Here is a 26,598-nt window from a genome sequence, read left to right on the forward strand (position 1 = left end):
TGTTGATGTGGAGTGTTGTCGGGGAAGAAGAGGGGAAGTGAAGGAGGAAGGGAAGTGGGTCAAGGATTCTAACACTCCTTTGTCTGGTTGGCTGGCTAGCTGGCAGGAGGGAGGTTAAGCCACGCCTCTGCCTCTCTCCCCTCCTGACACAGCGCTGCCTCTGCCTCTCTCCCCTGCGGAGTCGTTGCCTCTCTCTCCCTCCTGCCGCGTCGCTGCCTCCCCCGCCGTCCTCATTCGAACAAAGACGCACGACCTGAAAAGAAAAATCTATTTTTTCCTCCAAATTCGTGTATAGGCCCCCTCCCCTTTTTTGGAGTCAAAATTTGGGGAAAAAAGGGGGGCCTTTACGCGAGTAAATACGGTATCAACAATGGCTTGTGAACATTCAGTAGCATTAGCATTATTTAAAATTATCACTCCCCCTACATAAAGTTTTTGAGCTGAAGCATCTCCACACCCTAACACTTTAATAAGCACCATGAAAACACACTGCCCTTTCTTGTCTGTGGTTTCATCACAGAATGGAAACCCTCTGGTCTTTCACAGCTGCCTTGATTCGATCTTGTTCTTCTTTTATTATTTCGGGGACATAGCCCTCTCTCAGTCGCGTTGCTGTTGGTAGATCTCCGGCACCTACATCATATTTTAAAATATTGTACATATTGTGCACACTTTTTTTTAGTGACTTGCATAAACGAAATAACTAGAAGCCCAACCACTATAGTACCTACACAATGTCGAAATGAGCAATACAATTGTAGGGCAAAATCTCAACTTTAAAAGGTTACACACTTTTTTTTAGAAGTAAATATCCCTATTGCAAATAGCTACTGGTATAAATAGAGGCAATAATGTTGCACAATATAATTTTCTTAACTCTTTGATCAGCTATTTACAGACGCTCCACAATTTACTGCTTAACACAATAAAGTTATTTAAAAATATCTTTAAAAATCACGTCGACTTACCTTCAATTTACTTATTCATCCACTCTCTGAGACTAGGATGATCAATTTTTTCGAGCGGAATATTAGCCTCTATGAATGCTCGTGTCGTAGATAAAACAATTTCACGTTTATCGTGTTTTGTTTTTTTAACACCAACTACGTGTGCTAATGAAACTTGTCGTTTGATGCCAGTAGATGACGATGCGGTTAACCTATCCTTATTTTTTTTGTGCGCGACACTATTCTTAATGTGTTTGAGAAATGTGTCTTTTCTTTCCCACTCTATTCGTACATTACAGTATTTGCACATCAGTATTTTCTTTGCCTTATCAAAAATGTGAAAGCCGTCATCTGCAAATTCTCTTTCACGGTCATATATCGTTACAACCATTTTCAATGCACCTCGGTAAATACGTAACTGACTTCAGTACCTCGGTGTTTGTTGACTAACAATCCAGCGAAAAAAATAAGTGTATTGAAGTATTTTGTCGCTTTAGCCAACTTGACAAAATTAAAAAGTTGTGCATAATATCGCATGTGATAATTTTAAATTGTTGAGTTATTTGCGTTAACGTATCGGACTACACTGGGTATGCGCTCGGTACAGCGCCAAAAATGGTTTTACCTTCAAATTTCATGGTCGCGCAGCTTAGAAGTGATGCGCACGGGGCCAGAGCAACTGAGTGCAAGTGTAACCGAACAAAAGAGCACTCACGCCGAGCGCCGATTTATTGAGTATGCACCGGTTTCGACTTAGGATCAATACATCAAAATAACGACGTAAATAAAAGAATGAGTCCAGAAAAACGTATTTTTTCGCGTATTTCGCAAGATCTTTGTTGTTTCGTGAAGTTTATCATTTTTCGTGAGAAAAAGTGAATTTCGTAATTATTTCGCGCCTCGCGAAAAACAGGTGTCCCTAGGTATATGATAAATAAATAAACACTACATAAGTAGATTGGTCTATAGGTTCCCTGTTTTATTTAAAAAGGTAATTTAAATCTTTTGTTTGGCTTTGTTTTGATTTCACAGTAAAAGACATTAGCAAGTAACAAAAAGGAGGGCCGGCCCGAAATTATTAAAACATGTTAAACTATACATTTAACAATAAAAAAAAATGACATTTTACTGCGGGTAAGGTTCGTTAACTCATTACTATTACAATTTCACATATTTTTATTTGATAAGTTCGTTAAGGCACTGTTTGCTGGTCTTCGTTTCAATAATTTGTTTCGTTGCCAGTAGGGGGAAGTTATATGTTAAATATCACCCGAGGCTTCAAGTTGGACATCTGGCCGTGAGGAAGCTCTTCTGAGAGAGAAATGAAGCTGGAGGTCCTGGACAACATGATGGGTGCAATTGGGCCCAAATGTTGGACCCTGTCTGAAACACAAGCCAAATTCCAAACGAATTAGACCTGCTTCCAGACAATCAAACACAGTCTGCGCGAAAAGGCCAACAAACGGGAATTCGAGGAGGAAAAATAGACTGAAGTCACTCACCAAACAGGGTGTAGCTCCAGGGCTCAGGAGATGTCTCGCGCCGACATAAGAACGGTGCGGACCGAGAGTTGTGCGGATGATGCGGCAGAAATCATCAATAAGTAAAATAAAAAAAGTTAATAAAATTTAAACTATGACATGACTTGTCTTCTAATTGTTCCTACTGACTGGCTACTACTGAAATTTAGCTGGGATCACATCCCTTAAGACAGCTGACTACATATCTTATTCACACGATTTCGCCGTTGCCGCGAAAACCCTCTTAACACAAAGGATGCCGAGATGATGCGGTACGTAGCGGAAGTCAGAGTACTAAGTGCCGCCGTGGCGGACAATACTCCTAATTAAAACGGGCGGTAGGCCCTGGGGAAAAAAGAGGGGGAAGGTTCGGCTCTGGGCCGAAAACGTCCGAAGGTGACCGAGTGGTCGCAAGCACGACTTCAGTTGTTTGCACCGAAGAGCGACTGCCGCTCTCTCTGCCGGCGGGCACAGAAAGCAACAAACAATCGACTTCTACAGGCCGCGAGGAGGAAGCATAGGGCCATATGGCGCCGCGGAGCTGCTCTCTAGCGGCGTAAAGGGGAACTAACAGAGGCGGTGAGCTGAATCGCCACCAGGTGTCACGGGTGTGGGTTCTGCACGCTGGCGACCAGGGCCGAAGTTACTGTTTCTGTCACTAGGTGTCGTGGAGGGCTCTGTAGGGCAAGGGCAAATGTCCTTAGAGTAGGCCACTCCTTTGGCAAGTTCACGTCCTGGGCTAAATTCTTAGAATCAAGGGGGGGCAGAAAACGCAACCAGGCTGGGAACGAGCCTCCTAGCCGTGACTTTCGAGGAGTGAACCTAAGACGTATGTGTGACGGGAAAGGCTATTGTAAGCTTGTCTCTGAGAAATGGTAACAACTCGTCCAGAGCTGCTGTATGCAGTTTTGGTCACGCAGGGAAATAATGTTACGGGCCGAGAATGTGACGGCAAGCGGGAGAAATTTCAACCGGGCTGCCAATGACTTCATTAGACTGCAAAAGATCAGATACGTCCCTGAGAAAAGGTGCTTCAGGCTACCGGCACAAAGTTTAACTACGTGGAGTACACCAGCCTAACAAAGTGTAAATCAACCTTTAGTAACCAGATTATAAATAAAAATAAAATTTCCAAAAATAATTAAAAATTATAATAACAATTTAAAAAAACGTGTTGGAATTCCTAATTTCCGGCACACATGAAACACTAGAAACAAATAGACAAACCCATTGCCTGAGTGTCCCACCAAGCATTAGCTCCTGTGTCACTCACGCAGCCATCCACTTGTTCATCAGCAGACGAACCTGCTAGATACACCCTGCTCACAGAAGCTACAATCCTGCCACATCATGTCTGATACATCAGCTACAATGTTATATCTGCAGTGCTGACTACATTTGCCTTACCACAGACTCTGAGACAAATTATAAACAAGCCATAGTTTGTAGTAATGGGCAATACATATAAAATATGATACAGATACAAAATCAATATGGTACTTTGTGTAAATAATCACTGTGCATGTCTACACAAATTCTGAATTTGGCAAGTAATGAATGGGTATATTTATAAAATTATCTAAGTATTACCTCACATAATTTGTGCCTAACACAATTCACGTTCTGCCTTTGGCAAATGAACAAACACAAGTTTCAAGTATTTTCATACATTACTTTAAATTGAATGAGCACTACTCATGAGAGCTGATTAAAAAACACAATTTACTGAAAATAAATAGTCGTTTTCCTAAAATTGTATTTTTTTATTATTTTTTTTTAAAAACATAAACATGTAAGATAATCCTAGCAAAATAAAAACAATCACAATGTCACTGAACAAACTACCTAGATAAGCAAATTTGCTCGCTGCAAATAATTTTGGGCTGTAAGCTAAAAGTATTTTTTAATTATTAACCCTTAATGTGAAATATAAATACAAAGATGTTGTTTTGAGCCAAGTAATGCATTATTTGAAAATTGCAAAAACTTATTCATGTATTACATTTGCATGAATAGAAAAAAAAATGTTTTTTGAAAGCTTTGTTTTGGTAGAACCTAGTTACTGCAATGTAACTACATTTTGTTTTAGCATTTGGCACATAAATTTGCTAAACTTTTATGCAGTGTTGTGCTTCACAACTAAAAAATAGTGTCAGTTTTATGCACTCTGTTCCACTAATTCTCTGAAAATTAACCGGTAGCGAGAACTGTAAATATAATCCCAGTATCACAGAAAGATTTACAATTAAATCTTAGTTGATAATACAATAGACTTACAGTAAAATGAGTTTGTGTATTGCCGTGACTTACACGAACACGTCTTGTTAACTTCACTTTAAGCGTTTAAGCCAATGAATAGAGGCTATCAGCACCCTGAGTGACACATGAAGTAAAGGTTCGTAAATGTTTAAAAAATTCTCAGGACAGCAGTCTCTCCTTCCCCTCCTTCCCTTGCGCCAGTCTGCCCAAATGAAAAGGCAGGAAGTTTCAAAATGTAGACAAAATATTTCATTGCTGAGATCACAACCCTTTTCTGACCTTCTTTTTCACTAGGTGACAGGGATGATCATTTCAACTAAAAGCCGATTCATAGGAAAAAAACACAGGCTTAATATACTTTTAAACTTTTCTTAAAAATAAACTACTATGGTCTAAAGTTATCAAATACTCATTAACTGTAGGTAATTTTTTTTACTAATTTTGTAGACCTTATATCGCAACCAATAAAAAAAATGTTAATATACTTTTACCAGACCTCTGTTAGTAAGAATCGCAAGCTTTTGCAACATTGTTGGCCTCTGGGTTGTAGCCGCGTCGAAGGCAAAGATTTTATAGACATTTTGGTCGACTTTGCATTCGCCGTCATCAGGGAAGCAGTTACCTACTGAGGTTCTTGGAAATTCTCCTGCCTTTAAATACTCTCGCCTGAGAGGGGAGTGGTTTCTGATTGTCTGTAGCTGTGAGCCAATCATAGCCTTCCTTTTTCTGGTTGGCTGGCTGGTTAAGTCAGTGATTGGTTGGGGGTGCTAGCCAATCAGAGGCGATCTGTCTTTTTTTGGGATGCAGAGCTGGGTTTTGAGGATTTCTGACCCAGCATCCAAGCTACTCCAAACTCCAAACCTCTGTTAACTTGAAGTTTTCATCCCTCATTCATTATAATACTTATCACAACTTGCAATTGGTTTTGTCTGGTTGTTGCTAGTGCAGTATTATTTTTTTTGTGTACTTAAAATCTTGTAAACAAATACTTTAAATTATCCTAAGCAGTTTTGCAGTTTTTTTAATTGGTGTGCCTAATTCAAATACTGATCCAGTGGAAAAAGTTGTTTAAATGTATTACTAGATATTGCTGTGCCTCATGATGTGGTACAGTGTTGCTCCGAACATCCACCGAGACATGAGGCGACTGTGCTACCTAGGGGCTAGGTGACTTGTGTGTGGTCGGATTATGGTAAAACAGGACGCGGATTGTCACATTTAACAAATTAATACGCCATTTATTAAGACATACTGTATCTTAAGTGTTACTGGAAATTTTGTAGGGTTTAACCAGCAACAGAGAGCAAATAATTATTTAAAAACTAGAACCTAACAAAGAACAGGAAAAAATGTAAATCTGACATATCACTACCAAAAATTCTTACTGATAGGTAATTGGCAAAGCCTATGTGTGGTTATGATTGAGAAAAAAAAAACTTTTTTTTTTTTTAAACCAAACAAGCAGGTTTTTTTTTTTGGTTTAAACAAGGATTTTTTTTTTTTTTTATCACATTAGCTATTTTGGTTCTCAGCATGTTCAAATGAAAGACATGCAACAGCTTGCTTTCTTCCACTATGTTGAACCAGAAAAGTTATAACTTCAAAGAACTGAGTCCAGCAAATCTACACATCTGACTGGGAATTAACCACAGAAAGGGGATTCTCAGTACAGTCAGGGAATTCCCACAAAATAGGAATAACTTTAAAAATAATAAATGTATTTTTTGTCCTCTTTTTTCACTTTTTACTCTAATTTACTAAGTAATTTAGTTTTAGAGGAGTATTTAGCTGGGTATAATTCACAACTTATTTAGATAATTTAAATGTTTAGATCTTGATTAGTATATAATTTTTTGTTCCCGTAAATCACAAGAAACATTAATGAGCGAACTATTTTTATTAGAGTGGAATTGACCATTCATTAAAATTTATTAAGATATACTGTATTATTTAAATATACATTCAAAAAAACATTTAGTATTTTTATACAAATTACTTGGTTTATACCATTGTGGTTTAAATCAGCAAACCCTGCGTGTGTTGCATTTAGTTTTTCTCCTTTTGTTGAACGATATATATATATTTTTTTTTGTTTTCAATTTCTATTTTTGTGATTAATTAGTGTATTACTAAAATATGTTTAGGCTTGTAATTTTTTTCAGACATTAATAAAGAGAAAAAAGTAGATTAACAGAAAAATATAAAGAAGGGAAAGAATTTTTTTTTGTAAATTCTGTAAATTTTGATTTTTGTACAGCAAAACACATTTAAAAAAATTAAATTGTTGTATTTTAAATAACTGAAAGCCTATTGGGTTCTTTTTTGGTTTTTAAGTTTGAATTGGGTTTTTTTAAGTTTCACAATACTTTAAAGAAGTTACCTTAAATTTTATTCAGCAACATGATCTTTATTTGACAACATAAAAAGTAAATTTCTGTCTGTAAGTAGGTTCTAAACACGTAATATATGTTTTAGTGTGTATTAGCTTTTAGGTTCAAATCTATTATGCCTTGGTTCAATGTAACTTTTGGCTTCTAGTTTTTTTTAATAAAAACCTTTGTCTTTGATACAATGCAGCAACCTGTAATCTATTGCAGTATTGGATAGTTACTCGTATTAACCTTTTTCACACAAGAGTTTACATTGCAAAACTGTTTCATATGTATTTTACACTAAGTGTCTGTTCTGTGGTTACCATTCTTAATCATTTTGTAGTTCTAATCTTGGAGCTTATATATTTATTATTTTATTTATTTTTTGTCTATTGGCATGGTGTTGTGTAGAAGTCAACTTGTTTTAACATTTAATGAAAATTATTAAATGGATTGATTTTTGTAATATTATTTTTTTTATAATTTTTAATCTTTTTTAATATTATTTTGAAAAAAAAATTTGGTTTTTCTGTAATTGCGTAGTTATCTCATTGAAAATTATTTATTTTATATAACATAGTCTAGTTTTCATGTGCGTACTAACTATATGTTGTGTGTGTAATTATTTAAGGAATCTCGCATGAAGCATACAATTTTAACTCTAGTCTATAACTTTGTGAGGTTTTCCTTCACATTACTTTTTCTTATTTGCCATTAGAAGCTGTTTAGTTGTTTTCTTTTTTCAAGAGTGTACTGAAAGCTATATTTGGGTTGTAAAAGATTATGCAGGGTTCATTATGAACACTTCTGTGACATTGAACCATTGTTAGATAGTTTTTAGTAAATATTATTTAAGAAAATTTTAGACAAAACATGGAAAACAAAAGAGCTAACTTAATAAATTTTCAGGATATGCCCTTAAATAATAGTAATGACAAGATAATTCAATAACCTCGCGGCTTGTAAGATCAAGTCTTAGGTAAAATAAATTTTAATTATTCTTGTTTTGTGTTACATGTTATATGGTGAATAGCAATAAAACTACTGAAATAACAGCGAAGTTAAGTCAATACACTACCAAACACCGAAATGGAAGTCAATAACACCACATAAACCCAAAATGCAGCGAAATTCACCTTAATTACCTCATTATAGCTATTAAAATATACAATTCATTTCATAAATCTTCAGTTTTTATAAAAAAACCTAAAATGTTATGTATGAAGTAATAAAATATTATTTAGTTTCTATCTATGGTTTTACAAAGTAAAGTAAATAAAAGCAGTCTTTAGCTGTCACCATACAGTCACGTGTAAAAGCCTATAGAGAAATATTACAAGAAAATATACATGTATAACTATTTTGGGCTTTATATATGTGTGTGTGTGTGTGTATACACACATATTTATATATTTATTATTATTGAATGTTTTAGTGGCAGATTTTTGTTTAAATTACTCTCATAAGTATATGTAGTATTGTTTAATGTACACATTAGAAATGTTTTACCACAAACTGTTGAAGCATTTGTTCAATGTTATTGTGCTTTATATGTACATTTTATTATACGGGTTTAGATTTTTAATGATGGTAAAGATGAAAACCACTATTTTTAATAAAAAAATTTGCTTTTTTATAACACCATAAAATCTTGGCTGTATACATCTGGTATAAGTGCTTTCTTGAGTTTATTAAACAACATTCTCTTCTTTAACATACTACATAAATCTGAAGTAAATTCTCATTAAATTATATTATGCTAACAATAATTTCAAATATGTGCTGGAAAACTGCTCCAAAATACAAAACGTTCATAACCTAAACAAACATTATTCCTTTTTTTTTTTTTTTATAGCAATGCCGGGTTATAAATAAAAGAATTTAAAACCTAATTTCTGTTAATTGTAAATTTAAATTCTCACAGGATAGTATTGATTATTTAGTCTAGTGTTTATTTTTGATTAGGTTCACATGATATTATTTCCACTGTTCAAAGTATTGAGAACTTGGTTGCTGTACTGTTCATTTTAGTCACCACTCTCAGGATTGGAACTCTTGCTTGCTCCTGATTCCCAGGCATAACCTTCTTCTGCTATTCCGGTGTGTTCAACTTTCTTACAATTCCAAGATTCTTACCTGCCATTAAATAGAGATTTTTATAACCATTTTTCTTGTTCTGAATTTTTACTACACATTTAAGGATTCAATAATTTTATCCTGAAGTTCTCACATGAATGTAAACCACTTGTTTATTTTTGTTCGTAAGATGTCGTCCCACTCTCCTTGGTCCAAGTTATCACTCTCGACAACACATCTAAGTTTTTACACTTTATTTTAAAGTTAATTTGATCCATTTTTTACCAACGATTTTAAATATGAATTACAAATCGTTAAAGAATAAATCTTAATGAATTTTTTTTGTATTAGTAAATATTAGTGTAGTTTTGTGTTATAATATTACTGTACTAATGAATTTTCAACTATTCCCAAAATTTTTTAACTTCTCAGAAAATAGTTAAATTAGAATTTAGAGTACAGAAAAATAATATAATTCAGAACAGGCCAATAAGCATACAGTGGACTCTCGTTACAAAGTACCTACTTCACTTTAAAGGAATTAATTATATTTAAATCAAATTTTCATATCCCTTATCCAAAAAGGAAAGATTTTTTTTGTGTATGTTGTAATGAGATTAGTCTCTATTTATAAAAAAGAGACCTTATCGTGAAAGGCACAACCAAATCTCGGGACACAAGTACTATGCAGTAAACAGCTGGTTCATGCTTGAATGAAAATTTGTTGGGAGTCTGCTTAAGATCCTCTTTTGGTATCCATCCACCAAAACTCCAAATAGCATTGCCACTAGCTGAGTGACCTGTATGAAATTTGTTACAATTTTTAAATAGAAAAAAAAATTTTTTCATTGTTAATTTTATTGCAAGGTGCATAGATAAAAATGTATCTATTTTACCAGCCAGTTTTAAATATATTATGTTAAATCAATGAACTATTTTTTTATATGCTGATACTATAATGCATTTGTTCACCAGGAACGTTAAGGTTCGGGGATGTTAGAAATGGGATTTACACCTGAGTATCTAGTATGCCAGTTAAGTGTCTCAACACTACGCCACTTTACTGCACTAAAGTGCTCGGATCTACATGTGTTGCGTGTGGCTGCCGCTAAGACTGAACGACAGCACAGCCTGATGTTTGTGGGTTTGGGTGCCGTGCAGAATGCAGTGTGTGATCTGAATGTAAGGGGAAGGTGGCCCCAAAGAAGTAACTCTGTCAGTAAGTTGCGGGCTGCCCTCTTACAGTTTACAGTAGTGTCTCAGTTCAGTGCTTACGAGCAAGTTGCACATCTGCCGCTGTCCAGAGCCAGACATGAAGTGTCCCTTGCTCGGCCTTGCTGCCCAACAACCTGACCGACATGGTGGCATCAGAGTTCAAGTGATTGCCTTGCCCTCCCTATCACGTGCCACTCGCAACTCCTAGGAGCCTCCACCACCACGCCCCACTTTCAGCTCCTAGAAGCCTCCACCGCCCAACTCATACTTTAGTTTGTACAAGAAAACGAGAGTGTGTTTTGGAAAGGAAACTTGTTTTCGTTCATGGCTAACTGAGTGAACAGCGACAGTGATAACACAAATTGCTAAGTATCAGCCAGCTACCTGTGTCCTGCCATTCTCTTCGAAAAATTCTCATTTTGACCAAATGATATCTTATAATTGAATATTAACAAATACTAAGACAAAATTGTCTTAGGTATATAGTGTCACTACTGTTAATCCTATCAATACCCTTATGACAAAACTAGCTGTGCCCTTGACGTCGTATGCATGGAATTTATTTTTGACTTCTGAAGCTTCTTTGTATACAATGTTGAAGTGGTATGATTAGGGACATGAACAAAGGGCTTGTCTGCTTCACTTACACGGGAGAGAGCCACTAGAGCTGGCAGTGCGAAAGGCAACTGACACTAAGCGCCTGCAAACCTACCTAAGTGTCTGGCCTTTTAGTTTGCTTATGGTCATGGCATAACATAGCTCACTAGAAATTCTACACGTGAAAGTCAAAATGGGTAATTGTTAGGAATAAGCGGGATTCAGGGTGCAAAAACTCGCTAGCCTGCGCCACTTCCCGTCAAAATTTCTGCCTTTATGATATTACTTTGGTGGGAATGCAATATGTAGGCACCCAAATCACAAAGCAAACTCAATAAATTAGTTAATCGGAGCTAAGAAGTCAAATATAAATAAAACCTATGAAAAGAACAAAAACAAATTTCATTAAATTTTTAATATCCGAAACACAAAACAAAATCAGTAAATCCATATATACTAGCCAAGTAAATTCAGTGTTAGTTTTTATTTGTAAAAATAAGATTGCGCTTCTTAATTCTGTCACTGAGGTAAAAAAAATGTATCAGTGCCATCTATTGGTTCTTTGGTGTACTATGCCGTTAGATCGTGTCACTGAGGTAAACATCGGAAAACTTCTTTGGGCACCTTTTAAAAAGCAACTAATAAAGCGCTATCTTTAAACTTTTCTACAAACTGAACTAAGCTGAGCAGACTCCTTAAACTTTAAATTAAGATATTATTTATTTTTTCAGTGAACCAATTTTTTCGAAATAAAGCCTATATGTTGCCCCAAGCTACACTCTAGTTACCTGTAAAAACCCCATGAAAATTTTTAAATTTGTAGTTTTGAGATAAGCATGTTGAAACATACAAACGTACAAACAGAGATGGACAGATATGTTGTACATGGCCTGCAGTCAGGTATGTGTAGGATGGTGGAAGGACTAGCGAGCGCCACGTGTTGCAGGGAGCGAGGCCGTGCTGGGGCCGCCGCAGCCCGTGTGCCACCAGCTGACGGGCGGAGTGCCGGTGGAGCAGGCCGTGAGCCGGCAGAAGCTGCGGCCCGGCTCGGGCTTCCTGGCCGTGCGCCTCACCACGGACGGGCCCACCTCCGTCCTCCGCGTCTCCGACCTCAAGGAGAAGGTCCGCCGCTCTCCTGACTTAATGAGCATTTTGGTGTAACTTGTGATGAGATTTTTATTTTAATTGCAACTAAACTGAAATATAGGATAATACATAGCATAACACAAAGATTTAACCCTGTTATTTTATCAAAAAACAACTCTTATCCTGAAAGTTATATTATTGTACCTTATATAATATTGGATCAATTTCCTTTTTTTTTTAACGTATTATTTACAGTTAAAGTTGTTATTAAAAATAAAAGTGTTTCCTATTTGATAATGCACCGTTTAATAACCTATTTGTTATTTTTATACTTATAATGTTATAACTTAAATGAAACTTGTCTGTTGATTTAATTTTATTTATTCTGAGTAAATATCCCTTTATAACATTTTTTTAAAATAATTTTTATAATAATAAAACCATGATATCTTGTCTCCAGTTATAACTAGGGCTTCAAAAAAATTTTATGGTTCATTGACTTTCAGGGATGGTCTTTGCATACTGGAATCAGTTTTGTTTTATCATTGGCTTAGAAGTGTTTAGTTTTTTTTTTAAGTAAATGGGTCTTTCTTTTCTAACTGGTCTGTCATTGACTCAGAACACAACTGGTGTGTGTCTGGAAACCTCTGGCCCAATCGTGGACACAGTAAATTTGTACAGGTGTTGTAGTTCAATCTTTGCTAGTTTGAGTCAAGGAATTTTCCTGACTTAAGTTAGGTATAACAACTGTCTGCATTTTAGAAGCAAGCAGTATTACTATAATAAACTATATTTTAGGCCTGTGCGAGTATTGAAATTTTCAAATGTGAATACAAATAGTTTATTATTGGTGTTTGATTTCACTTAGAATATTAACACTTTGAAATTACGAATATTCAATTCATTATGAATATTTAACATGTCATTGAGTTTGTCATAGGTATACAAATGTTCGGCTTTAGTCATTAAGGTGATAAAAGTTCCCAGTTAGATGTTTTAACAAGCCTGGATTATCAAAAAAGTTAATTTTATGTAACATTTTAACAAATAAATAAAATGTTTTTACATATTTTTCCACATAGTAATATGCACCAAAATTTTACTGTTGTAAAACCTGCAAAAATTCATAACAGGAATGTTCTGTACGAATTTTGTAATGATCCTAAACTTTTGATGGGTACTGTATGTTTTGGCAATACCGGTACTTCCTCACTTACGCTGAGGTAGCATGTGTGCAGACAATGTACCTGGTGACGGAAGACCGGGACTGGGGCAACATCTCGACTGCCCAGATGCCTCCCCTCGTGCAGGAAGGGGTGGCCAAGCCGACGCCACAAGATGCGCGAGAAGTGCAGGTCGGTGCTGAACAGTTTCTCTTTAAGACATTTTATGTATCATTGTGTTACGAATGGCCTAGTGGTAAATCACATTTAATTACCAATTAGTAAGTTGTAAGTCCATGTATAGTCATAATTTTCTCGTACTGCAACGTTATAATGCATTTATATGAATGGTTTTACCTTAATTTTGTACAGCATATCATTGAAGGCTGAAACTAAATTGGTGTGAGGTAAATGCTGGGACAGATTTGGGGTAGGGGGATGGGGGTGATAGTTGGGGCAGCCGGCCCAGGCACTGGGGCAGAGGGGGTGCAAACTGGGCAAACAGCAAATAGCACGTGTAACACAGTACATGTGATAGAAGTGAAACTTCTTTGGCAATTCAAACCTCGACTCATGAGTATATTTTAAGGGTTAAAATGCCAGAGAGAGAGGAAAAAAGAAAGAAGATTATTTTCTAAATAAACATGAACTTACAAAATAACTGCTCAGGATATCAACAATTACGTATTGATTAAACAATAATGATTAATTAACAATAAATATTACTCACTTTTGAAATAATCATACCATAAATTGTAATATTAAGATTTTCAGGACCCCAACTATAGCATGAAATCAATTCTAACTACAATTTATACACATTACACATTTTAAAAAAGTAAATCATCTTCGATAAATTTTATTCTCAACCATATGTATAATATTACGTAGTATTACTCAGCAACACCATTTATATTATTTAATAACGAGATAACACAGGGCGGGGTTTTCGGCTTCATTTCTTTTTCAATTATTTAAAAATCTGAAATTTTCTATTTATTAGAAATTTATTAAACTAGAAATAAAAAATAACTATTTATCAATCAACACTGATTATTTACAAAAAATATTACTCACTGTTGAAATACACACACCTTAAATAAAACTTGTTTAGTAAATATCAATGCTAGGATTGATTATAATTAGGAATGGTGATTTTTTGTTTTCGCGAAATAGATGTGAAAATATGCTAAATTATATTTTTTCCGCTATAAAATGCGAAATCTAGACTATTCCGAGATGAATGCGAAATCAAGGTAAAAAACGTAGATTCGTCTTTACTCTACACAATTTATTTACCGATTGTATTTTGTTTCAGTTCAGTATCAAAAGAAGCCATCATTTTATGGCGTATTCAGCACAAGTATCTTATTGTCACGTCATTCACAACAACTATTGTACGTAAATATTGAATGAAGAATGGCCATCCGTACCTCGCCATTGTAAACAAAGCAAAGAACAACTAGCTGGAAGAGTGTCCGTCATCTTGCAGAGTACAAGTTTTTAGGCCACCATATTGCGACATCTCTGCTTCGCCGCGCTAACAATTTTAAGTCCAATTTTCTGGCTGTGTTTCACGTGAAAGCCGCGTTCTTGTGTAGTCTGTGGAAGGTGGTGTGTTTACAAATACGTGCATACTCGTGTGTTGTATACTGTTATTTCTCGTGGTAAAAATGGGACGAAACGTAATTTTCATTCGCGATCGCATAAATGAATACAAAAGTGAACAGTTCTACGAAAGTGATACAAATATTTTAATGTGCAATTTATGTAATCGCCGTCTGGAGTGGAAAAAAAAAAGATGTACTTGAAAAGCACATTAAATCTGAGGGACATCAGGCTGCAAAAAAAAAAGATTCACAGAGAAATCGGATGAAGAAAAAAGTCCGTGAAACGGCAAGCAATGGTTTCAGGCATGATCGAAAACCAAAAGAAGGCGAGAATTAAAAAAAATTAAAAATAAAAAAAATTGAAAAAAAAAAGAGTTTCAATAACATTATTTGTGCACTCTACATCAACTATGGCCATGAACACGGCTAAAAAATATTTATTGTAATTTTAAGTATTCAATTTATTGCACACATAAGTGTTAAAAAGTTGTTTGGAAACCTGCCAAGATAGGCTATCTTTGTAGTTGTGCTAGATCTTTATTTCTGTGGTTGTTAATAATTAATATGTGTATTATTTAATGCTTTTTAAAAATATACTTTTCTTCAGTAATGTAAAATGAGAGAATTGGCTAAATCTTGTTTTTAAAAATGCTACAAAATGCTAAATTTCAAATTCAAAATGCTAAATGTTATTATTTTAAATGCTATAAATCACCATCTCTAATTATAATAAATTAGTTTTTAATTTAATTTTATATTATGTATAGTTAAATGTGAGTGAGCATTATAATTTTATAATAGACTGATTTTGTAGTTCTGCAAACATCAGTAAACCACACGGACCTATCTCGTGATTATTGTTTACATTATAACTATTTTGCCATAAAGTGAAAATAAAAATTAATATTTCATGCACTGGATATGTTTAACTTTTTTTTTTAAGTAGCCTATTCTTAATTCTTATTTACATGCTTGTGGGCTCATAATGATAATACAGTGTGTGATTTAGTTAGTCAAAAAATAATTAGTGACAATTAATCATCCTGTCTATATGAATCGTGAAAAGCATTATTCTAGCAAAAATTATTTCATTAAACAGCTGAAACAATGGTCATATTACACTGTTTAATGATACTTACTTACACAAGTAATTCAAATAATACACACATGAAAGAACAATATTTTCTTGCGATGATGGCCTGTGGCACGGTGCACAACAATAAGCTCAAACCCCGTTGTGTTTCCCTCCGCCCAGATAGTCCCTAGAGTCGGAGTGACATCAGGAGCAGGCGGGTCCCTACCGTCCCCAGAGAAGGAGGGGGAGACGTGCACGGGGGAGGCGTGTGCCGCAGGTGACGGTGGACCTGCCGTGCGGCGTGGGCGTGAGCCTGGTGTCGCGCCGCCCGCCCGAGGAGCTGCTGTTCGCGCACCTCACGGGCATCTCGCTGGAGCTGAGCTGCTCGGCCGCCGCCCAGCGGGTCTCGCTGGCCGTGCAGGACCTGCAGGTGGACAACCAGCTGCTGGAGGGGGCCTGCCCCGTGGTGCTGCACGTCACGCCCTGCTCCGCCAAGGGCACGGAGCAGCCGGGCCGGCACGCGCTCAGCCTGGCCGCCGAGAGGAGTCTCGCGGGCCGCACCCCCACCTGCGACAACTTCAAGGTACTCGCTCCCACTTGTCGTGAAGCCACCAAAAATTACACAAATAAACTACCGTATAAACCCACGTACCACCCGTCCCCGGGTAAGACCCGCACCCGTATTTTTAGAATGCCATGGTGGGAAAAGATGTTTTTATTGCAAATCTTCATGGAAAAAAAATTATTTAGTAGTGATTTCTTTTACTTTCAAACAGTAACAAATCATAAAGAATTACCAAAAATGTACTACAGAAGTGTACAGAAGGCAGGCAACTGCAATGTGGCAACATCGCGCGAGTAGAACGTGGCATCGCCGCACGCGATCGATAACAACACGCCGTGTGTGTGCGTGACCTTGCCCAGCTCCCAGCTGTTTACAGTTACAATCTTCCACGTCCATTATCGTGCGATGGGCAATGACCTCGTTCAGACAAAATAAATGATAAAGCACGCGAGTCATAGTCATGCATAATAAAAACTATTTTTATTACATGCATAATAAAAAACATTCCGTGCTTACAGCGTACCCGAATTGCCGTCTGTCCTGTATGTAGTAGAGATTTTCCTCTATCTCCGGAAACTTTGCTACCGCACCACGGAACGCACGTCTATCGCCACTGGCCGAAAGCAGTTTGAATTTACTTTTCCTCCAATCCCTCACACATGATTCGTCGAGATCTTATTTTCGCCCAGCAGCACGGTTACCGATTTCTTCCGCTTCACTGATTATTTTTAATTTTTCCACAACTGTGAAAGAACGCAACTTTTTACGATTCATTAAAATACTTGCAAACAACACACGTGTAAAACCACTGGGTACTTTGCAAATGAGGATAGGACAGTGCGAGGGAGCGCGCGTTTGTAACCAGCGAAGCTGCAGTGTGACAACGCTGTGAGGAATGTGACCTTGACTGTCTGCCGCTTCCTTCCCATCCTTTTCCCCTACCCCTCTTGCCTATCGCAGCAACCTCCAGTCCCGCCGGCGTTATTTCGTCATCGTGCAAAAATGGCCCAAGACCCATGTAACACCCGCACCCTACTTTTTCGAACCTGATTTTTTTTAAAAAGGTGCGGGTGCTACGTGGGTTTATACGGTATAATGTTGGAAGTCGTGAAACTTAATTTCCAGTATACTTTTGCTAACTTCCATTTTTTTTTTTTATGCCTCACATTAGTTTACATTAGCACATTACCGTAAGCACACGAACAAAAACTGCAAAATTTTTCGTAACTTATGTGTTGGATAACATGGTATGTGGCTAGTTTAAAACTTGACAATGCCGCATGGCAACGCAGCATAGCACAAGTTCCATCACGCTTCATGGTTGGTTAACCTGCTATTGCTTTATGGATGACGGACTTGCACATATATGTGCGTATTTCTATGAGAAATACATTGCAATAATTACTGATAGTAGTTGTGATCATGCACGACAGCTAAAAAAAAACTTAAAATGATTAAAATGGCTCTGGAAATGGGAAATCGTTCTGCAGGAATAGAGTAAGTTTATCATTGAAAGTCATATAAGTGACTGGAGGAAAATGTATTATTTGTTTTTGAGTTATTGTGTGTTGCAATAAAATTATTATTTTAAAGGTGAGAATTTGTTGCATGTGCTTTTTCAGAAATTTCCCTATTTAGTTTGTTATAATCTTTGTAACATAGCATGATTTTGGTAATTCATGGCAAAGATAGTAATGGTGCTTGACTGGAGTAAACAAAATAGATGGGTTCGGTAGCCATTTTATATTCACGACATCTTAGGGAAAACATGTTATCATTCATTGTTAATTGCTAAATAAAATACGTACTGCCGGATATCAATAGGGAAGTGTATATGACAAAAAAAAAATAACTGGGAATATTGATTCATTCATTAGTAGTTTTGTAAGAAAAAAAGAGTTCTCCTAACAATATGTAATTGTTTGATGTCAACACAGTATTGAAAGTGCTATTAGGTTTACAGAAAACCTTGAAGGCAATTATGTTATATAGTTAATGATTACCGAAGTCCTGAATAATTATTTAATGCAAATAAGTTTGGTGTGTGGCTTATTTGGGGGTGAGGCCTATATGGGTAAATACAGTAAATGTAAATAATTTGACACATATCACTTAAATCATGTAGAAATTATTTCTAGAAAGGTTTTACCGTATAAAACAGCACATTGTTTTGAATAGTAGATCTGTTATGTATCACATATGCTTATAATGAATTTTACGTATTAAATATATAAAAATAACTTGGATTATAAAAAAAGGGGTATAAAAAAGTCTTTAAATTGATTCAACAGGCATTTCTAGACACCCTGCTGTAGCAATGTTGTTACCTGAAGAACATTTTTGAACTCAGTCTCTTACGTTGTGTGTCATGACAAGAGTCCTTATTACTCGAAAGGTCTTCGAGGGTTGTGTTTTCCAGCCCATCAGCTCACGCTGTGAGCATCGCAGGTTTGATCCCAGCACCTTGGCTTGACTCATGTTGTCGTGTTTATGGGCACCGAACTAGCCTGAAGTCTGCCTTCAGTCTGTTAAACATATGCAATTTGTGTTTAAATTGGTGAGCTGTTGTGTGTGTGTCGCAGTACCTGATCATCTCGATGAAGAACCTGACCATCACCATAGAGGAGCTGCTGCTGTTGAAGCTGTTTGCGTTCGCGGGCTTCAACCACCTCAGCCCCGAGCAGATGGACGTGGACGAGAACGACTTCGAGGTGCAGCGGATACTTGCCGAGGTGACCTCGGTGCATGCCAAGAAGTACTACTTCGGGACGCTCGAGCTGCGGCCGGGACAGGTGAGGACCCTCCGCTCCTGGAAGCTATCCACTACTCGCAACCTTTAGCAAATACTGTAGAGGGAGAATACAGGACAGCTTGCTCGTTTTCGCGAGAAACCGACGGTGCTGCGCTCTCGCGGCTCGGCGTGATGACTACCCCTAGCTGCCGCGACCACGGCCGCGCCATACGAAAACCTCTGAAATTAAACTCGCTGAAGTACAAAGAGTAACCGTCAGAATTGAAAGGAATTATTATTAAATATTTTTTTTAATTCTATTGCCTTATAGAATGTAAAGATTTTCCCCAAGTCAAAATATTTCTCTTACAAAAACATACTATCGTGAGTTGTAATATTTCCCACTTCCCGCATCAGACTTAGCCAAACATTTTTTGAAGAAAAGTGATTTTTTGAATTCTGCACATTCTTTGCGGTTGGTACAGACAAACAGCAATGACTCAATGAGTGATTAGCTGCCAACGTCGACAGTGGAGATCCAGTAAATGTAGATCTGTGTCGGGACAGCACCAAGCAGTATGTAGCTGGTTGGGCCTGTAGTAAATTGCTACATGCTGAATGCCAGAACAAAATTTCATCGAACGAAAATTCTTACTCTCTAGAGGACTTTCATATAGCTATGAAACAGTATGATTATGCAAAGTTTTTGTACCCTAAAAATCCTATTCAGTTGTTGTCGACAAGAATAGCTACGATTTTTGATGAATGTTTTGTAAATATTTTGAATATTTCTTGCAGGAATGTCAAATTAAAAATGATTAGATTGATTGAGAAACCCACTGAAATCGAAATGTGTGACGAATGCTTCAAAATTTTTGTTAACAAATATTTTAATTAGGGATGGGCCGGTCGAATCCTCGAATCCTCCAATCCCACCGAATCTCTAGTGTTCGAAAGATTCGAAATTCGAGGGAAAAGATTCGGGATTCGAGGAAAAATATTGATGTAAATGTAGTACTTTAAAAACTTAAATGCTTACAATATTCTTGGTAGGGTTCTGCGAATATTCGAAATTTCCGAATTCGAGTTCGAATTTTTTGATATTCGATTCGAAAATTCGAATCGAATTCATTTTACAATAATTCGACTTGCAAAATCTGGCCCGGATACACTAATTTAAGACACCCCCCTCCCCCATTTTTAAAAGAAATGTAAATGGACGATTACATCTTCCACTTACAAAAAAATATACATCGTAACCCCTTATTTACGTTACCGTTAATTACGTTTACACGTTATTTGAATCATTTTATTTCTGTCCCGATTTAACCTCATTTGATGTAATGCAATGAATTCCCGTTGTTTACAACGCGCCTATTGCTTTACGCAGTTTACGCCGTTCGTTCTGATAAAACTGCTTACTAACTAAATTAATCCTATTACAAAGTAACCTGATGTGTAAATCGTGTTTTAAAGACGTTTTTAAAAGTTAAAAAACTTCATCTTTAACGTCTCGGGAGTCTCTTTATTCCGCTTATAAAAACGTAAGCAGCGCCAGTTTGGTTGTGTTGGTTCCTGTATTCCATTATAGAGCGCTCTCACGTAGTCGGAGATCGATATCGATATCTCGCAGACTGCATGCACGCGCGCGCGCTCTGTCAATAACCGAGTTAACCAGCACGATCGTTATGCGTATAGTTACAAATCACGTTCTTGTTACGGGTTTCTTTTTTTTTTACGTTGAATAAAATGGTTTTATTGCATCACTCATTAATTTAAATTATTTAGCTTGCTTTCACAATGCCTAGGGGTAGTCAAATTTCGTTAATGACGAAATTGCGAAATTTTAAAAAAATCACTTGCACATGATGTGTAATACAAATAACCTTACTTGGTAGTGATAAGACGTTAATATACTGCATTTCGTTTTAACGAAATTTACTGTGATGCGCGAAATCCGTAGTTTTTCACGAAATATGACGAAATCACGATATTTGCGCGAAATTAACCTTTTTTATCGCGAAAAATCACGTTGAATCATTCTGGAACCTGCACAAAACGTTTATTATTACAAGAGGTTATATGTGAGACGCCATCTTTGCTTTTGTTTTTCTCTAGCACCCATAGAGTAGTGCGTGGCAATAAACATCATCACTTTAGCAACTGGTGGACAAATCACAGATGGCGTTGGTAGTTACGAGTGTCGAAATGTTCTATGATTTTATTTTCACGAGTGCGTATCTGTCGAGTTTAAGTTCTTTATTTCCGAGTGGATGTAATATGTATCTCGCATTCTATGATCGTTTTCCGTTAAAGTTTTTGTGGCATGTTGGTCATATTACCGTGGTCACTGTGGATATAAACATATAAAATGCCGAAAGTTGTGTTTTCGAAAGAGCTAAAGAATATTACGACGAAGTATTTTATGTGTTTAGTAAAGAAAAAGGCATCATGATGTGCAAATCGACTGTTAAAAACACTGTAAATTTTGAGCATCGCACAAGGTGAACAAAGATAGGTGTCAAGCATCGGTTCTGGAACTAAGCGTCAAGTTACTCTAGAACCATATATTTCACGTATGAAAACTATTACATTCAGACGTACGCCTACTCAGTCTCCGTCGTCGCACACGTTCTTACGAGACGTAGAAGGCCATAAAACGACAAAAATCACATTATTTTGCCGACCACAAATGCGTCTGGTGACGCCATCGTCAATAGGCCTTAACTCACTCTTTGTTCCTTTCTCTGAATCGGCCAAACGCAGTCCAGAAAACAGCGTCACTTCCATATTAACCAATCAAATCATAACTTTCAAAATGCTAATTGTTGTATCTGGGCGTCCTAACCGAGGCGACTGTTTATTTTCGTAGTTGTCATGGCAACGCACGAAAATAAATGCCGGTCAAGAGTGCCAACATATACATAAACAAATACCGCACACGCAGTTGAGGCGGTGAAAAACGTAGACAAATTAAAAAAACAATACTCTGTACTGTTGAATAAGTACAGTGTTTTGGTGGGGACTAGTTTGCAGAAAATATATAATAGCTGATTTTCAGAGATAGTCTAAATGGACTTGAGCCACTAACATTTTTTATCAGTTTCCTATCTTTTTGTATGTAATCTTGAGAATTTTAATTACAAATGCAGCGTGCTAAATTTTAGATGTACATGTACTTTTAAAACATTGTTTTTGATAAATTTTGACCAAATAAAACAATAATTCCATCAAACATATATAAGTGTATAAAATTAGAATGACAAAATAGTTATTTTTTCTAACTAAACAATTTTTTTTTTCACCGAAATTTTGCACAGAAATAACTCTTTTTATTCACCGAAATGAGCCTTTTTTATTTACCATTTTTCATTGGCCCTAACAATGCCTCTTATAAACAAACATTTTCATTGGCTGCCGGCCGCCGCGCACATAATTCGTGCGCAAGAAATAGTCCCTTGGTTACGTACCATTTGTAAGTATTTTTACGCTGCCTTTTTTATTACAATTATGTTAGCAGACGCCGTGTGTATAGTGTACAGTTGATGCCCGGCCCAACAGTTGTATTTCGGATTCGCGCGCGCACGGTTTGTTATGGCTAACGCCGGACAAGGTTTTGTAAAGCACAGAACGGAAAAGCCTTTGAAAAGTGCACAGAAAACTATTGTGTTGAATGTTTAAACCTTTTCAGACAAATATCCGGATTGTCGTGTGAACGATATCGCGAGTTTAACTGCGGAATTTACGAGTGTTTCGAAGAGCAATGTGCTTCGTGCAAGGAAAGAATTACAGGACACTGGGACATTAACAACTCCCGGGAAGAAAAGGAAACTTGAGTATCCTGTTATCAAAACTTGTGATGATTTTGTGAAGACGGCTTTAAAGCATAAAGTGCATAGTTTTTTCTTCGCAAATGAACCACCTACGCCGAACAAAGTACTACGGTGCTTCCTGTTATATTACTTCTCCATTATTTTATTAGCACCGACTGTACTGAAGTTTCTGTGTTGCAACTAGTGCTTGGCACGCAAGATGAATTCAGCCTATCACTTGCTGACGCGGCGCAGTGATACGACGGTGTTTGTTTATTTAAAAAATCAGCTAAGAGTGAACCCACGGTCTCACCCCTAATTATAAACTTGATTTTAGAATAAAATGTGCTATGCTTACGCGATAAAAACGGTAAATTTGTTATTTTTATTATGTACCACTTCCTTATGCTGTGATATTTTTATTAATATTTTTATCCTTGAAAGTCAAATATGCTAATTAAGGTGGCAAGTTAGATAGTTTTCTCTACAGCAGGCAACATCAGGGGCGAAACAACTAAATTTCCAAAGGGGGGGGGGGGGGGCACTTTTTATAAAGAAAATTTATATTTCAAGGTGGAAAATGGTTAGGGGCAGGACATTTTCACGAAAAAATCTGAACACCTACTAGATTGCAACAATGTATACCCACACCAGCGGTTTCTTCCTTGTGATTGGCGGCAGTCTGCGAGAGAAGTCGTTGCCTTGTTTGCACGAGCCACTAAGGACGAGTTTGCTTGCACAATGAATTAGTGTGATTGGTTGTTGTAAAAATCAACATGCACCTCAAAGTAACTCACCCAATCACGAAACACAGACGATGCTACAGTGTTTTAACTTCCAGCTACTCTCGGGATCTTTTCATGGCCCTAAAAATGATGCTTTTTAAGCAGTTTTGTTATCTAAAAATTGATTACACAGCACTTTCTTTGCCCCCGTTTGCCCCCACTTCAAGGTTTCAGAGGGGGGAAAAATAACCTTGCCCCCCCCCCCCCCCTCAGGGGCGTAGGAACCGGAAGGGGCAGGGGGGACGTGTCCCCCTGAACTTTTTGGGTGGAGGGGACTATCCCCCCCAACTTTCTAGACAGTGATATTTTTATTTTAAAATATTATTCCGCATTTCTGTTATGCTATTTGAATAAATCAATAATCTAAGCAATTTTAAGCGAATCGGGTACCATGTATCAAAGGTTCATGTGCAAGAAATATGTCCAGCATCGAAATTATAACATTCAAAAACAAACTTTACTTTAAAGGCAAAGTTTATGAATTATAAACAATTTTTTTTAATTTTTCCAAATGTACATGTTTTTTTTTAATTTAGATTAAAAATATCGTAAATGAATTAGTTGTAGAAAATAATTTATAAAAATATAATTATGATTGTAAAATAATACTATTTAATTCCATTCGAGTAAAAAAAAAGAGAGCTTGTGCCCTCCCTGCCATCTGCCCAACTTTATTTGTAAATTCTTCTCTAATCAAATTTTATCTTAAGGAAACAATAATAATTTAACATCGCTGTATCCATTGGTTAGATACAAAAACTGCTTAAAAAGCGCTATTTTGCACTTTTAAAATCAAAATTTTCCGGGGGAGGACCACCGGACCTCCTGTCTTAGTAGATGGAGAATGGGTTTACATGACATCAAAATCATTATTTTTCCCCCCCAACTTTATGAACACAGCTACGCCAATGCCCGCGTCCCCCCCCCCCCCCCATCCTAGTTGTTGTGTCCCTGGGCAACATAGTTACCAGCCGCAGAGAATTGTTGCCGCACCATGTCAATGAACTCACCTTTCCTCCATGACAATTTGAAATGATTTGCGAAGTGATTTATGTAAGTGCTATAAACATATAATTTTTAATTTTTTTTTTAATTTTTGAGAATCTGGTTGTGCTTCTTCAAAATAGTTTCACTTTAATTTTAGTTACTTGATTTAAACTGTGAATTATGTGGTATGTTAAAAATTTTTAATGATCTATGTTATTTTAATAAATATTCCCAAATTCGATTCGAAAAAAATTCGAAACTCGTGAATTTTTTTTGAAATTCGATTCAAATTCGATTCGAACTGAAAAATCACAATTCGCAGATGTCTAATTCTTGGCCTGTTTACGTTTTCCTTGGAACACATCCTATTGAGGTACAATAGAACCTCGTTAATACGTGATGGTCAGGACTGAGATAATCACGGATTACCGAATTTCACGGACTAGCGATCAAAAGCCTGGAAGGTCTTGTCAAGCTTCTCAGACACCGGCGTGCAGCTGGGTTAAGGCCGTTCACGGTAAGGGCCGGCCGTCTTCGAATTAGTGTCTCGGCTTAAAAAAATACAGCACTGCCTAGCCATTAGTTCACGGTCATTTACAACAGCCAAAGAGAGAAAGATAAGATTGTGCTGACCTTGCACCCTCCCCCCTCCCCCTCGTACAGCCGAATGCCAGCCAGACACATCACTCGCCAGGCGCCTGCCGTGCGTTGGCGGTTGGAAACAAACAAAGGGAGACCGGAAGCAGAAGTAGGACATCCCCCTCAAGTTTAAAGAGTGACAAATGTGACAACTGAAAGGGGGGCGACACAAAGGGTCGGTACAAACAGCGTTGCAGAGTTTGGCGGCCCACCCGATGGCTTGTAGTGTTTGCTGGCCGCCGGCCCGCGTGAAGTTAATTTTAAGCGCTGACAATTTTTACTTTTTTTTTCCTTCTCTTTTATATCGTCCCGGATTATCCGATTTCCGAATCAGCGCATCACGGATTAACGAGGTTCTACTGTATTGTACTTTTAATTCGTTATTATATAAAAAAAAATTATGAAGCATGTACTGATTTGGGAAACTTACTTTATATTCATGAACATGGATGCATTTTCGCTACATTGGCATTAAATAAGGCATAAATCACATATGTATTCTCAGAATATGGTAAAAAATAAAATAAATCACATTTAATATCTAGACTAAATATGAATCTTTTTTTTTTTTTTTTTTTTTTAAAATAACTTTACTGAGAAATATGTTACTTAGTAATACAACAATAATGCCGAATTTCATCAAGTTACGGTCGCACATGTAGTAATAACAATGAAATAATGAATGACAAAAATTAATACATTATACAATTATTATTTTAATCGCAATTCAATTTTAAATATTCTGATACACGTTCTATTTATGAATTTTTTTAGGACCAAGTTTGATTTGTGTAGACTACCAACGTTAAAATATGTATTATCTGAGAATTCCATGATGGCCAACCAATGAATTTGTTAGCCAATCATTTTGAGCAACATAAAAAATAACTAATATTAATATAAAAAATTTTAATTGGTAAACTAGAGAAAACACCCCTTCACTTTTAACTTCGGGCATATTAATCACTATGCTTTAGTGAGGCTTAATTTTAAAAGACGCACGACAATATTTCTTATGTCCTAAAACCATTGAAGCCAAGATGGTGCCGTTCAGTTTCCATTAAATATTTCAGGAAAACGTTTACCTTCATTTGGGACTTTAAACAAATGTCAAGTTGGTAACTACAAAATATTGTTCCGTCGGATGTTGAATTTCGTT

General features: G+C 36.6%; 1 protein-coding gene across 1 annotated transcript in view; it reads left to right on the top strand.

The window, feature by feature from the left end:
* LOC134536562 (intermembrane lipid transfer protein Vps13D) overlaps nt 1-26,598 on the top strand; it is a 416,290-nt gene that overhangs the window by 312,734 nt on the left and 76,958 nt on the right. The window contains exons 56-59 of the mRNA XM_063376313.1: nt 11,933-12,108; nt 13,311-13,427; nt 16,198-16,503; nt 19,068-19,277. Of these exons, the coding sequence (XP_063232383.1) occupies nt 11,933-12,108; nt 13,311-13,427; nt 16,198-16,503; nt 19,068-19,277 (809 nt within the window). The remainder of the gene's footprint in view (nt 1-11,932; nt 12,109-13,310; nt 13,428-16,197; nt 16,504-19,067; nt 19,278-26,598) is intronic.

The sequence above is a fragment of the Bacillus rossius genome, chromosome 11 (genome assembly GCF_032445375.1).
Source record: "Bacillus rossius redtenbacheri isolate Brsri chromosome 11, Brsri_v3, whole genome shotgun sequence".
Classification (NCBI taxonomy): Eukaryota; Metazoa; Arthropoda; class Insecta; order Phasmatodea; family Bacillidae; genus Bacillus; species Bacillus rossius.